Raw genomic sequence first — 12,380 nt, 5'->3', positions numbered from 1 at the left:
GCATTACTGAATTCTGCCCCCTAACAGGGTATTCCAGCTTAGAACCTAGTTGCGTCTGCCAGGAGGTTCAGATGAACATGGCGAGTTTTCAGCAAGATGAAATATTTTGGATTTGAACTGGACCGAAACCTGTAATGTGGACTGAACATGAAAGAGGAAGAACCACCCTCTAACCAAGCCCCTCCCTTCTCTCTCTCTTACAATACACACATTCATTCCTACTGATGCAATGGCTCAGTCTGTGCTGCCCCCTGTAGGCCTGTAACTCACAGCACCTTTTCCTCCTCCATCAGGAGACATTTCATTAATTCAAGGTAACAAAACCAAACACTGACCAGTCATAACATTATGACCACATGCCTAATTTTAGTGTTGGTCCCCCTTCTGCCGCCAAAACAGCCCTGACCCGTCCTGCACTGTGTATTCTGACACCTTTCTATCAGTAGCTCGTCTGTTGGATCGGATCACATGGGCCAGCCTTCTCTCCCCACGTGCATCAGTGAGCCTTGACCACCCATGACCCTGTCACCGGTTCACCACTGTTCCTTCCTTGGACCACTTTTGATAGATACTGACCACTGCAGACCGGGAACACCCCACAAGAGCTGCAGTTTTGGAGATGCTCTGATCCAGGAATATATATATACACTATATTGCCAAAAGTATTCGCTCACCTGCCTTGACTCGCATATGAACTTAAGTGACATCCCATTCCTAATCCATAGAGTTCAATATGACGTCGGTCCACCCTTTGCAGCTATAACAGCTTCAACTCTTCTGGGAAGGCTGTCCACAAGGTTTAGGAGTGTGTTTATGGGAATTTTTGACCATTCTTCCAGAAGCGCATTTGTGAGGTCACACACTGATGTTGGACGAGAAGGCCTGGCTCTCAGTCTCCGCTCTAATTCATCCCAAAGGTGTTCTATCGGGTTGAGGTCAGGACTCTGTGCAGGCCAGTCAAGTTCATCCACACCAGACTCTTTCATCCATGTCTTTATGGACCTTGCTTTGTGCACTAGTGCACAGTCATGTTGGAGGAGGAAGGGGCCAGCTCCAAAGTTCCCACAAAGTTGGGAGCATGGAATTGTCCAAAATGTCTTGGTATGCTGAAGCATTCAGAGTTCCTTTCACTGGAACTAAGGGGCCAAGCCCAGCTCCTGAAAAACAACCCCACACCATAATCCCCCCTCCACCAAACTTTACACTTGGCACAATGCAGTCAGACAAGTACCGTTCTCCTGGCAACCGCCAAACCCAGACTCGTCCATCAGATTGCCAGATGGAGAAGCGCGATTCGTCACTCCAGAGAACGCGTCTCCACTGCTCTAGAGTCCAGTGGCGGCGTGCTTTACACCACTGCATCCGACGCTTTGCATTGCACTTGGTGATGTATGACTTGGATGCAGCTGCTCGGTCATGGAAACCCATTCCATGAAGCTCTCTGCGCACTGTTCTTGTGCTAATCTGAAGGCCACATGAAGTTTGGAGGTCTGTAGCGATTGACTCTGCAGAAAGTTGGCGACCTCTTCACACTATGCGCCTCAGCATCCGCTGACCCCGCTCCGTCAGTTTACGTGGCCTACCACTTCGTGGCTGAGTTGCTGTCATTCCCAAACACTTCCACGTTCTTATAATACAGCTGACTGTGGAATATTTAGGAGCGAGGAAATTTCACGACTGGATTTGTTGCACAGGTGGCATCCTATCACAGTTCCACGCCGGAATTCACTGAGCTCCTGACAGCGACCCATTCTTTCACAAATGTTTGTAAAAACATTGCATGCCTAGGTGCTTGATTTTATACACCTATGGCCATGGAAGTGATTGGAACACCTGATTCTGATTATTTGGATGGGTGAGCGAATACTTTTGGCAATATAGTGTATATATGTATGTATGTGTATGTTGTATTTTGTAACTGACTAAGCTCCTGTAATACAAGAATTTTCACCATTGGATCAATATATCTATCTATTCATCAAAACATAGTGTTGTCTGTATTTCTAAAGTCAGTAAATAGGCACTCATCATCATCATCATCATCATCATCATATTCTTTAATATTTCAATACAGAGTTTCATGATATAATAACTGTACAAATTAAACACAAGCAATAAATCAGTCAGTCCCCAGAACTGACACGAGTCACATCCAGCAGCTCCTTCACAAACTCACAAAACTTCTCCTCCGGGTTTTATCGTATAACACAACCTCTCACTCTTCTGTGCTTTAACACACTCTCTTTCTTCCACCTTGTGGTGAGCCACGTCAGCAGCGCCGCCGCAGGAGAACGACCGCCTCACTGACTGCTTTTATCGAGGTACTCCAGGTTTGGAGCGTCCAGCCTCTGCTCCATCTCTTTGTTCTTAGTGAACTCCTTCAGCAGCTCCATAACTTCTCCTTGATATACATCTGGAGTAGGTTTCGCTTCTAAATCCACACACACACACACACACACAAACACACTATGTTAAACAGACTGTTGTAGTATTTAACAGACTTCAGTAAAAATAAATAAATAAATAATAATAATAATGAATGTGTGTGTAGTATTAAACAGACTGTTGTAGTATTTAACAGACTTCAGTAAAAATAAATAAATAAATAATAATAATAATGAATGTGTGTGTAGTATTAAACAGACTGTTGTAGTATTTAACAGACTTCAGTAAAAAAATAAATAAATAAATAAATAAATAAATAAATAAATAAATAATAATGAATGTGTGACTGTTGTAGTATTTAACAGACATCAGTAAAAAATAAATCAATTAAAAATAAATAATAATAACAATAATAATAATAATGTGTGTAAATTAATAATAATAATAATAATAATAATAATAATAATAATAGTGTGTGTGTAGTATTAAACAGACTGTTAATAAAAAATAAGAACTTAAAAATAAATAAATAAATAAATAATAATAATAATAATAATAATAATAATGTGTGTAAATTAATTAATTAAAAAGAAGAAGAAGAATGTGTGTGTTGATTTCTGAGTGTCTCAGGACTCGCCTGTGGCCCAGTAATAGATGTCCCAGTCGTTGCTCGGCTCGTTGATGAGGCGGTCATACTCGCGCAGCTGTGATTCACTCATGCTCTCCAGATAACGCTTAGCGAAAGTACTAAAGCAATGAAGGAAAAAAAACAATTTACAGAACGGAGAATAAAGGTGGTCCCGTGCAGCACAATATTATTATTATTATTATTATTATTATTATTATTATTATTATTATTATTATGTCACTGTGTGTGGATTAGATGTACACAATACTGCAGGAACCGTTTCAGGAACTTCCGTCTCACTCTCCTCCACTTGGTCCCATGAAGGGTTTTGCAGCTCTATAATTCCAGAGTAGATACACAAACCCCTTCATGGTAGCGTGCCTTTACCTGAGCAGGATGCAGTTCTCCAGCATGCCTCTCTTCCTGCTCTCGTACAGCAGACGCTTCCTCTTGATGTCCACTGTCTCGTTTTTCCTGTCCTCCCATGGAGGCAGTGGGATCTCGATCATCTCCACCTCTGGAGCATCACCACGGTACAAGCGACTCAGCACTGATACTGAACCAGCTGGACGCAGGGGAGAGCGAACACCATGCAGGAGCTGGTCAGGAAAAGAAATGTCAGAAATGACAGAATGACAAGAACAGGTTAATATTAATGCACTGGCTTTAATACGTAGTCTTTGAATGACATGGTAAGGTTTACCTGACTAGGGGTCATGACCCCATAGGGGCTCTAGAGAGAACCTTACACTCTATTAAACTGCTGTTTAACTTTAGAAAAGCCTCACACATGCCAGAAGTCTATCAGAATGTTAGATTAATGTTGTCTTTCAGGATGAGGTTTTTGCTTGAACTTCATGAAAATAAAAACAAACCCACATGACCTACACCTTCACAGCTATCTTAGCATAGCAAGCTACAAAAGGAAACTTCACCTATCTGCCATTAAGATAGCGCAGCCCTTTGTGTCAGCTAATTATGAATTAAAACAATAATCAATAATAACTATTTGCACACAAACAGAAATACTCACAATTCTCGTTATTGCTGTTGACAACATTATGGACTGACACGCTAACGTGAGAAGAAATTCCCCGGATGAAACCCCGGCATCTGATTGGTCCGTCAATGCACACACTTTTCAGCTTCGTGCTACTTTGTAATAAAATATAAATACAATGTTGGAAAATATTAATAGAGTATTAATGATAATTTAAAATATCTATAATTCTAAAAAAACGGAGCATCTTATTATGAGACATATTATCTATTAAATTGCCAGGAACCTTATTAAACCCGGCCGTGTTTTATACGGAATTTATTTCAGGTAGCATTCATCGCTTCATAGAGCGTTTTTTAAATACACCAGTATTTCAGAAACCGCGACGATTGGCTAATTCTGTTCAGCGTTCTCGTGACATCCAATCGATGTGCTTCGTGCCATAGTGTTATCCAATCAAAACGAAGGGAGGTTGGATTAGCCAGAATAGAGTTGGGAAATGAAGAAATCAGGCGGACTAGCTTGCTTGCTAGCTAGCGAGGGACGAGTAAGAGGCGTGTAAGTGTGTTGGTGTGTGTTTGAGTATGCGCGCGCGCGTGTGTGTGTGTGTGTGTGTGTGTGTGTGTGTGTGTGTGTGTGCGCGTGCGTGCGCGTGCGTGAGTGACAGTAGAGGTTTTTCTCTGAACTTATCAACCTAACAGGTCTAGGCTTCGGGTTTTGCTCAGTGATGGAAGCCTCTAAGGGTGTTAGTGGGGTGGCGGAGCACGTCGACATTTATGAAGACCTGAAAACTGAAGAGGTGAGAGAAGTGTGTGTGTGTGTGTGTGTGTGAGAGAGAGAGAAAGAGAGAGAGAAAGAGAGAGAGAAAGAGAGAGAGGGAGAGAGAGAGGGAGAGGTGTGTGTGTGTGTGTGTGTGTGTGTCTGTCTGTGTCTGAGAGGAGTTTTAATGTTTACCTCAGGAGAGGAAGTACTGCATGAAGGAGGATAAATGTTTGAGTTTGAGCTAATATCATGTCCTGGTGTTGTGTTGATGATAACCGTCCTAAAAATCACTCCAAACCCAGATGTTGGTCCACTAGGACGTGTATTATCACTCCAAACCCAGATGTTGGTCCACTAGGACGTGTATTATCACTCTAAACCCAGATGTTGGTCCATCTGGACATATATTAACACTCCAAAACCAGATGTTGGTCCATCTGGACATATATTAACACTCCAAAACCAGATGTTGGTCCACGAGGACATGTATTACCACTCCAAACCCAGATGTTGGCTCATCTGGACGTGTATTATCACTCCAAATCCAGATGTTGGTCCACTAGGACGTGTATTATCACTCCAAACCCAGATGTTGGTCCACCAGGATGTGTATTATCACTCCAAACCCAGATGTTGGTCCACCAGGACGTGTATTATCACTCCAAACTCAGGTGATTCTTATGGATGAACATCTAACCATCACACCTGCATGAGCTTGTTGGACATCAGGGTCCAAAAAATAAACCACCCTCTATCCTGCCATCCAGGACATTGGAGAACATTAACTGGAGATCAGGATGGAGATGAAGGCTAGACTACAGGATGGTGTGGTTAAAGTAGCCAAACTAGACTGAAGATGCCTCTGGTCATTAGAAATAAAATCCAACTCAAAGAGCTCCCGTGACCTTCATATGCTGATGCTGTTCCTCCCCTGTAATATAAAGGATTCCGGTTTCCACTTAAGATGCAGTATTTGTGTATTATGAGGGTTGTTGTGTTGTCTGAGGTGTGTGTGTGTCTGTGTGTTGCAGGCTGGAGACCCTTTGGAGGCAGAAGCTGATGCTCTTTATGATGATGTGTTAACTGGGTCAGTGGACAGCGAGAGCACTCTGGGGAAGCAGGAGTGTAAGGAGGACGGGAAGTCGGCGGAGGAATGTGGTGGAGGAAAACGCTTCTCTGTCTACATTGGGAACTTTACCTGGGTGAGATTTCAGACATTCTTTATTGGAAGAAAACATGTCTGTGTCACTTCTCGCATATTTGATTAGCATCAAAGCGCCTCAAGTGTTTCATAAACGTGAGCTCTGTCAATGCAATGGGCGTGGCCTAACATACTGGACAAGACACTTAAACGACAGTCATGTGTCTGACACTCCCAGTCTGATCCACCATTAAACCCAGAGGCAGCATGTGGGAGGATGGGAAGAGTTTCTGAGCTCTACATGTACAAACATACACTATATTGTCAAATGTTTTGGGACATCGCTCCAAATCACTAAATTCAGTGGTTAGGCTCGGCCCCTTAGTTTCAGTGAAAGGAACTCTTAATGCTTCAGCTTCATACCAAGACATTTTGGACAATTTCATGCTCTTTGTGGGAACAGTTTGGGGATGACCCCTTCCTGTTCCAACATGACTGCACACCAGTGACCAAAGCAAGGTCCATAAAGACATGGATGACAGAGTCTGGTGTGGAGGAACTTGATTGTCCTGCACAGAGTCCTGACCTCAACCCCATAGAACACCTTTGGGATGAATTAGAGCGGAGACTGTGAGCCAGACCTTCTCGTCCAACATCAGTGCCTGACCTCACAAATGACCAAGCTTCTAGAAGAAGAGTCAAAAATTCCCATAAACACACTCCTAAACATTGTGGAAAGCCTTCCCAGAAGAGTTGAAGCTGTTATAGCTGTAAACATGTATTACATTCATGTGCATGTAAAGGCAGACATCCCAAAACTTTTGGCAATATAGTGTACAGCATGCTCACTACTGTACACCTGAGTGACTCTGTACTATCAATTTATTTGCCTGTTAATTGCAGGGAAATATTCTATTAGGTTTAAACATGGCTGAATCCTGTCTAGTTGAGTTTTTTTTCTGTTTGTAATCTGATCATTTCTGTTTGTTTGTTTGTTTTTAACCCAAGTGGACGTCAGACAGTGATCTGATAGCGATGGTACAGAAACAGGGTGTGAAAGACATCGTAGAGGTTAAGTTTGCAGAGAACAGGATTAACGGTCAGTCCAAAGGGTGAGTCTCTCTCTCTTTGTATCTCAAGGCTATATGAGTAATATACCTATACCGATCAGCCATAACATTCTGAGCACTGACAGGTGAAGTGAATAACATTGCTGATCTCCTCAGGAAGCAGGAAAAATCGACAAGTATAAGGATTTGAGCGAGTTTGACCAAAAGGGCCAAATTGTGATGGTTAGACCACTGGATCAGAGCATCTCCAAAACTGCAGCTCTTGTGGGGTGTTCCCGGTCTGCAGTGGTCAGTATCTATCAAAAGTGGTCCAAGGAAGGAACAGTGATGAACCGGCGACAGGGTCATGGGTGGCCAAGGCTCACTGATACACGTGGGGACAGAAGGCTGACCCGTGTGATCTGATCCAGCAGACGAGTTACTGTTGCTCAAACTGCTGAAGAAGTTAATGCTGGTTCTGATAGAAAGGTGTCAGAATACACAGTGCATCACAGTTTGTTGTGTATGGGGCTGCGTAGCTGCTGACCAGTCAGGGTGCCCATGCTGACCCCTGTGCACCACTGAAAGCACCAACAATGGGCATGTGAACATCAGAACTGGACCATGGAGCAATGGAAGAAGGTGGCCTGGTCTGATGAATCACGTTTTCTTTTACATCACGTGGATGACCGGGTGTGTGTGGGTCTCTTACCTGTGGAACACATGGCACCAGGATGCACTATGGGAAGAAGGCGAGCCGGCGGAGGCAGTGTCATGCTTTGGACAATGTGCTGCTGGGAAACCTTGGGTCCTGCATCCATGTGGATGTTACTTTGACATGTACCACCTACCTAAGCGTTGTTGCAGACCATGTACACCCTTTCATGGAAACAGTATTCCCCGATGGCTGTGGCCTCTTTCAGCAGGATAATGCACCGTGCCACAAAGCAGAAATGGTTCGGGAATGATTTGATGACCACAACAACCAGTTTGAGGTGTTGACTCCGCCTCCAAATTCCTCAAATCTCAATCCAATCCAGCATCTGTGGGATGTGCTGGACAAACAAGTCTGATCCATGGAGACCCCACCTCACAACTTACAGGACTTAAAGGATCTGCTTCTAACATCTTGGTGCCAGATACCACAGCACACCTTCAGGGATCTAGTGGAGTCCATGCCTCGACGGGTCAGGGCTGTTTTGGCAGCAACCAACACAATATTAGGCAGGTGGTCATAATGTTATGGCTGATTAGTGTAGGTGCATTTATGCATAAGTATTACAAACAAGAAAATGAAAGAGCAAAACAATTTGCCTATCTGCACCCTTTTCTTTAAACACGTCTCTGTATCTTCCAGCTATGCTGAGGTGGTCGTGTCCACAGAAGTGTCTCTGAATCGTTTATTAGACACCATGCCTCAGTGTAAGATCAGCGGTGAAAAAGTGGAGTGTCGTCATGTTTCACAGAGAAGCCTGGCTGAGTTCGAGGCTCTGGCCAGAAAACGTAAGTGACCCTCAGCAAGAAATGTTCTACAATCATTTTTAGTTGTTAAAATCAGAGGTATGCAGATTGACCGATGTCTTTCCGAACAGGAATATCTATACGTCCAAATCATGAGGGTGACTCGAAGCGAGCCGAAGCGAGGGGCTCATCCACTTCCTCTCCATCAGACCTGCAGACTTTACCTTTACCTCTGATGTTTCCTCCAGCCAAACCCCCTCTCCTCATGCCCTCATTTTATAGCACTTTCCCCCCTCCTCCTCTTCCTCTTCCTCCTCCTCCTCCTCTTTTTAGTACTCCTCCTCCCCTCTTCCATCCACCCTTACCTCACACCCACATCCCAAACACACACATTCCCAGTCCACACATTCCCAACACACACACCCAAAACTCACACACACGCTCGCTACACATCAACCCCGCCTTCTTCCCCCCAAATCCTGCGACATGCAGCAGCAACAACAACAACAACAACAACAACAGAAAAACAAGAACAGTGTTCAGCCAGCCGGGGTGAGGAGAACCTGAGGCTTGTGTAACAGTGTAAAGTCTTCCATTTTAACATTAGCAGCTCTTAGAGAATCTCTTTCCCACTACGCCATTATTAACTGACTGTTGTTACTGTTTGCACATACACTATATTGCCAAAAGTTTTGGGACAATGCACCGACTCATCCAATTCAGGTGTTCCAATCACTTCCATTGCCACAGGTGTATAGAACAGTGGATGTCCTCTGGAGTGACCAAGCACGCTTCTCTGTCTGGCAATCCGATGGATGAGTCTGGGTTTGGGGGTTGCCAGGAGAACGGTGGAGGGGGGATTATGGTATGGGGTTGTTTTTAAGGGGTTGGGCTTGGCCCCTTAGTTCCAGTGAAAGGAACTCCTAATGCTTCAGCTTCATACCAAGACATTTTGGACAATTTCATGCTCCCAACTTTGTGTGAACAGTTTGGGGATGACCCCTTCCTGTTCCAACATGACTGTGCACCAGTGACCAAAGCAAGGTCCATAAAGACATGGATGAGTGAGTTTGGTGTGGAGGAACTGGACTGGCCTGCACAGAGTCCTGACCTCAACCCCATAGAACACCTTTGGGATAAATTAGAGAGGAATTCTAGAGAGGAATGGTCAAAAATTCCCATGAACACACCCCTAAACCTTGTGGAAAGCCTTCCCAGAAGAGTTGAAGCTGCTATAGCTGTAAAGGGCGGGGTAACTCCATATTAAACCCTACGGATTAAGAATGTCCTTAAAGTTCATGTGCATGTAAAGGCATTCCAAAACCTTTGGCATAGTGTATTGCAGACATTTTAGTTCCCAGAGGACAGTCAGTATGTGTGTGTATATATATATATATATATATATATATTATATATATATTTGATTCATTTCCTGTGTGTGTGTGTGTGTTCTGAGACTCTGCTCTTGTATCTAACAGGGATGGAGACTTTGAGGAGCTGATAAATAGGAACAGAACGATTGCAAGCAGCGCCATCACTAAAGCCATTTCCACAGCCACATCAGGTCTTACTCTCATAAACTGCTCTAATGTTAAACAGCTGACAGTCAGGTGTAAGGTCAACACATTATTGTTGTTGTTGTTTTTACAGCATTAACAGTCCAGTATACAGCAGATGATCCACATTAAGAAAAAAAAATCACACACACACCCCCTAACTCTCTGTCTCTCTCTCTCTCTCAGGTGACATTCGGATGGCTATAGAGACCCTGTACACAGCCACAGCGGTCATCAAACAGTCTCGTGTGTTTTATGACAAGCGCTGCCGCATGCTAGTCGAGTCTCTTAACAACTGTCTCAACTCCATAGAGACCAAATGTTTCCCTTCCAGGTGTGTGTGTGTGTGTTACTAACCTATTACAATGGGGAAAAAAGTCTACTGTGTTTCTACCTCTCTCTCCCTCCCTTTTCCCCAACCCTCTCGCTCACCCTCCCTCTCCCCCCCCCAACCCCCCCAACCCTCTTGCTCTCCCTCTCACCTTCTCCCTCCCTCTCTTTCTCTCTCCCCACATCTACAGTAAGCGACACCGTTCTCAGGAGCGAGTGAGGAGCCGATCAAGAGAGCGATACCGAGAGCGATCGTCCAGCACAGACAGAGAGAGGGATAAGGAGAGAGAGAGGGAACGAGGGCGTGACAGAGAGCACAGAGACAGGCATTGATGGGTAAGATGTCTTCCTCCTCCTTCCATACTCTCAGCAGTTTAACAGCAATTCTCTACTCTCAATGGTCAGAAGCTCATTTTCTCAGCAGTTCACAGGTTTATATTAATGCAGACGATCGTTATGATACGTTATCATTTATATCATGAAGCTTTCTATGAGGAAGTTTATCATTTAAGAGAAGGAGTCTCAGTCTCTTCCTTTACCCCAAGTTTATATACCATGGGAAAGTCTGAGGACGGAGGATCTGATGCTTCCTGTTTGCATGAGCTGGTTCTAGCTGCTGTAACAGAAGCTATAACAGGAAGTTGCAGAAGTTCCATTAAAACTTAAGCTAAAATATGAACTAATCAAGAACATGAAGTGTTTTTAAACACAGTGGAACCTCAGCATACGAAATGAATTTGTTCTGGAGGAGAGTTCTTTAGACAAAAAATTTTATTAAAACAAATTTTGCCAGAAGAAATAATGTAAATGCTTATAATCCGTTCCAGCCTCCCAAAAATATGAGCAATATTCCCAATACGAAGCGTAGGTAAACTGTACGGCTGCTTACAAAGAACTGACCCAAGTCAAGCATTCCACGTCAAGGATCCTCACAGGAAGTCGTGCCACCTAGCTTGGGCTAAAAATAGAACAGACCACCCACGCCACCAATCTGTCAACAAAAAACACCGAAAAATCACCTAGCTTTTGAACGCATGCTGAAGGCAACGTTGGTATCGTGGGTTGAGTCTTTCCAAACAGCTTTCACTGACTAGAAACAAATTCAAAAACTGGCTTCGCTCGGCTTTCCACTGATGCTAAGAAGTTTCGAATGGCTCCCATACATAGGCGTGCCTTAGCGGGTATTCGATCCATTTCGTATGCTGAAGGCAAAAATTCGTAAACGAGGACATCTGTATACCGAGGTTCCACTGTAAACTGCTTCACAGTGTTGACGTTATGGGAAAACAATACACACACACCGATTTATAAATCAGTGTAAATAAATGTCAGATCTTAGCCTTACAACTCATCCCTGTTTTAATCTGAATTCTCTTTAATCTTTCCTCCTTACAGAAAGTTTCCTGCCGTTTTCCTGTCACGGACGAGACACGTGGCTCACGTGTATACGTGGAGGTCCAGCTGAACGCCACGGCGACGCTCTCTCCTCTCATTTAGGACCGAGACATTTCAGTGGTGTTTCTAAGCCAAAACAGTTTTCTTGTTTATGTAAATAATTTTGAAGAGAAATGAAATTTAGAATTATTCTTTTCATTTAGAATGAAAGCCAATGTTTCCTGGCTGACTGAGTAATCACACTGCAGCACCGCCTCCGTTTACTTTCTTTTAACACGTTAAACACGTGAGTGCCATGGGTGTTTCTTCCTTAATTTTGTAATGAAATGATAATTAAATGTAAAAAAAAAAATAATAAAAAAACACTCTGTATTCCACTGCTGCTGGTGTTATGTGACAGAATTATTAATTCCAGATTATTTTAAATAAATAATTTAGTTCAAATCTCTAAAGATTCCCATCAGTCTTCAATCTCAAAAGATCTGAACCTTTAGAAGGAATTAACATTAAAATAGCTCAATATAAAAAGAAATAAAAAGATTCATTCACTATATCAGAATTCCAGTGGGCCAAAAGTTTACATACCCCAAAGTTGTTTAAATACCCCACTGTCTCTAAAACAATCTGGACGATTCCAGAAATGTAAAAGCTTCTGAGTGGACAGTTGTTACAA

The 12,380-nt window shown here is 43.3% G+C and overlaps 2 protein-coding genes across 3 annotated transcripts; one reads left to right on the top strand and one right to left on the bottom strand.

Annotated features, from left to right (window-relative positions):
• Positions 1-2,036: 2,036 nt before the first annotated feature.
• On the bottom strand, positions 2,037-4,179 carry sdhaf2 (succinate dehydrogenase complex assembly factor 2). Its single transcript, XM_058400240.1, has 4 exons — positions 4,047-4,179; positions 3,401-3,612; positions 3,023-3,132; positions 2,037-2,431 (listed from the first exon to the last, which is right to left on the bottom strand). The coding sequence occupies exons 1-4, from the start codon at positions 4,071-4,073 to the stop codon at positions 2,301-2,303; spliced, it is 480 nt and encodes a 159-aa protein (XP_058256223.1). The 5' UTR covers positions 4,074-4,179; the 3' UTR covers positions 2,037-2,300.
• Positions 4,180-4,417: 238 nt separating this feature from the next.
• LOC131360127 (cleavage and polyadenylation specificity factor subunit 7-like) lies at positions 4,418-11,737 on the top strand. Of its 2 annotated transcripts, XM_058400238.1 has the most exons (10): positions 4,418-4,571; positions 4,715-4,812; positions 5,807-5,977; positions 6,925-7,028; positions 8,323-8,468; positions 8,558-8,978; positions 9,905-9,990; positions 10,169-10,316; positions 10,504-10,648; positions 11,708-11,737. In XM_058400238.1, the coding sequence occupies exons 2-9, from the start codon at positions 4,741-4,743 to the stop codon at positions 10,643-10,645; spliced, it is 1,290 nt and encodes a 429-aa protein (XP_058256221.1). In that variant the 5' UTR covers positions 4,418-4,571; positions 4,715-4,740; the 3' UTR covers positions 10,646-10,648; positions 11,708-11,737. The 2 variants fall into 2 exon arrangements, with proteins under 2 accessions (XP_058256221.1, XP_058256220.1); XM_058400237.1 differs by lacking the exon at positions 4,418-4,571 and having other exon boundaries at positions 4,592-4,812.
• Positions 11,738-12,380: the final 643 nt, after the last annotated feature.

This window comes from Hemibagrus wyckioides, linkage group LG10, assembly GCF_019097595.1.
Source record: "Hemibagrus wyckioides isolate EC202008001 linkage group LG10, SWU_Hwy_1.0, whole genome shotgun sequence".
Lineage (NCBI taxonomy): Eukaryota > Metazoa > Chordata > Actinopteri > Siluriformes > Bagridae > Hemibagrus > Hemibagrus wyckioides.
This window is presented reverse-complemented; position numbering and strand designations above follow the sequence as displayed.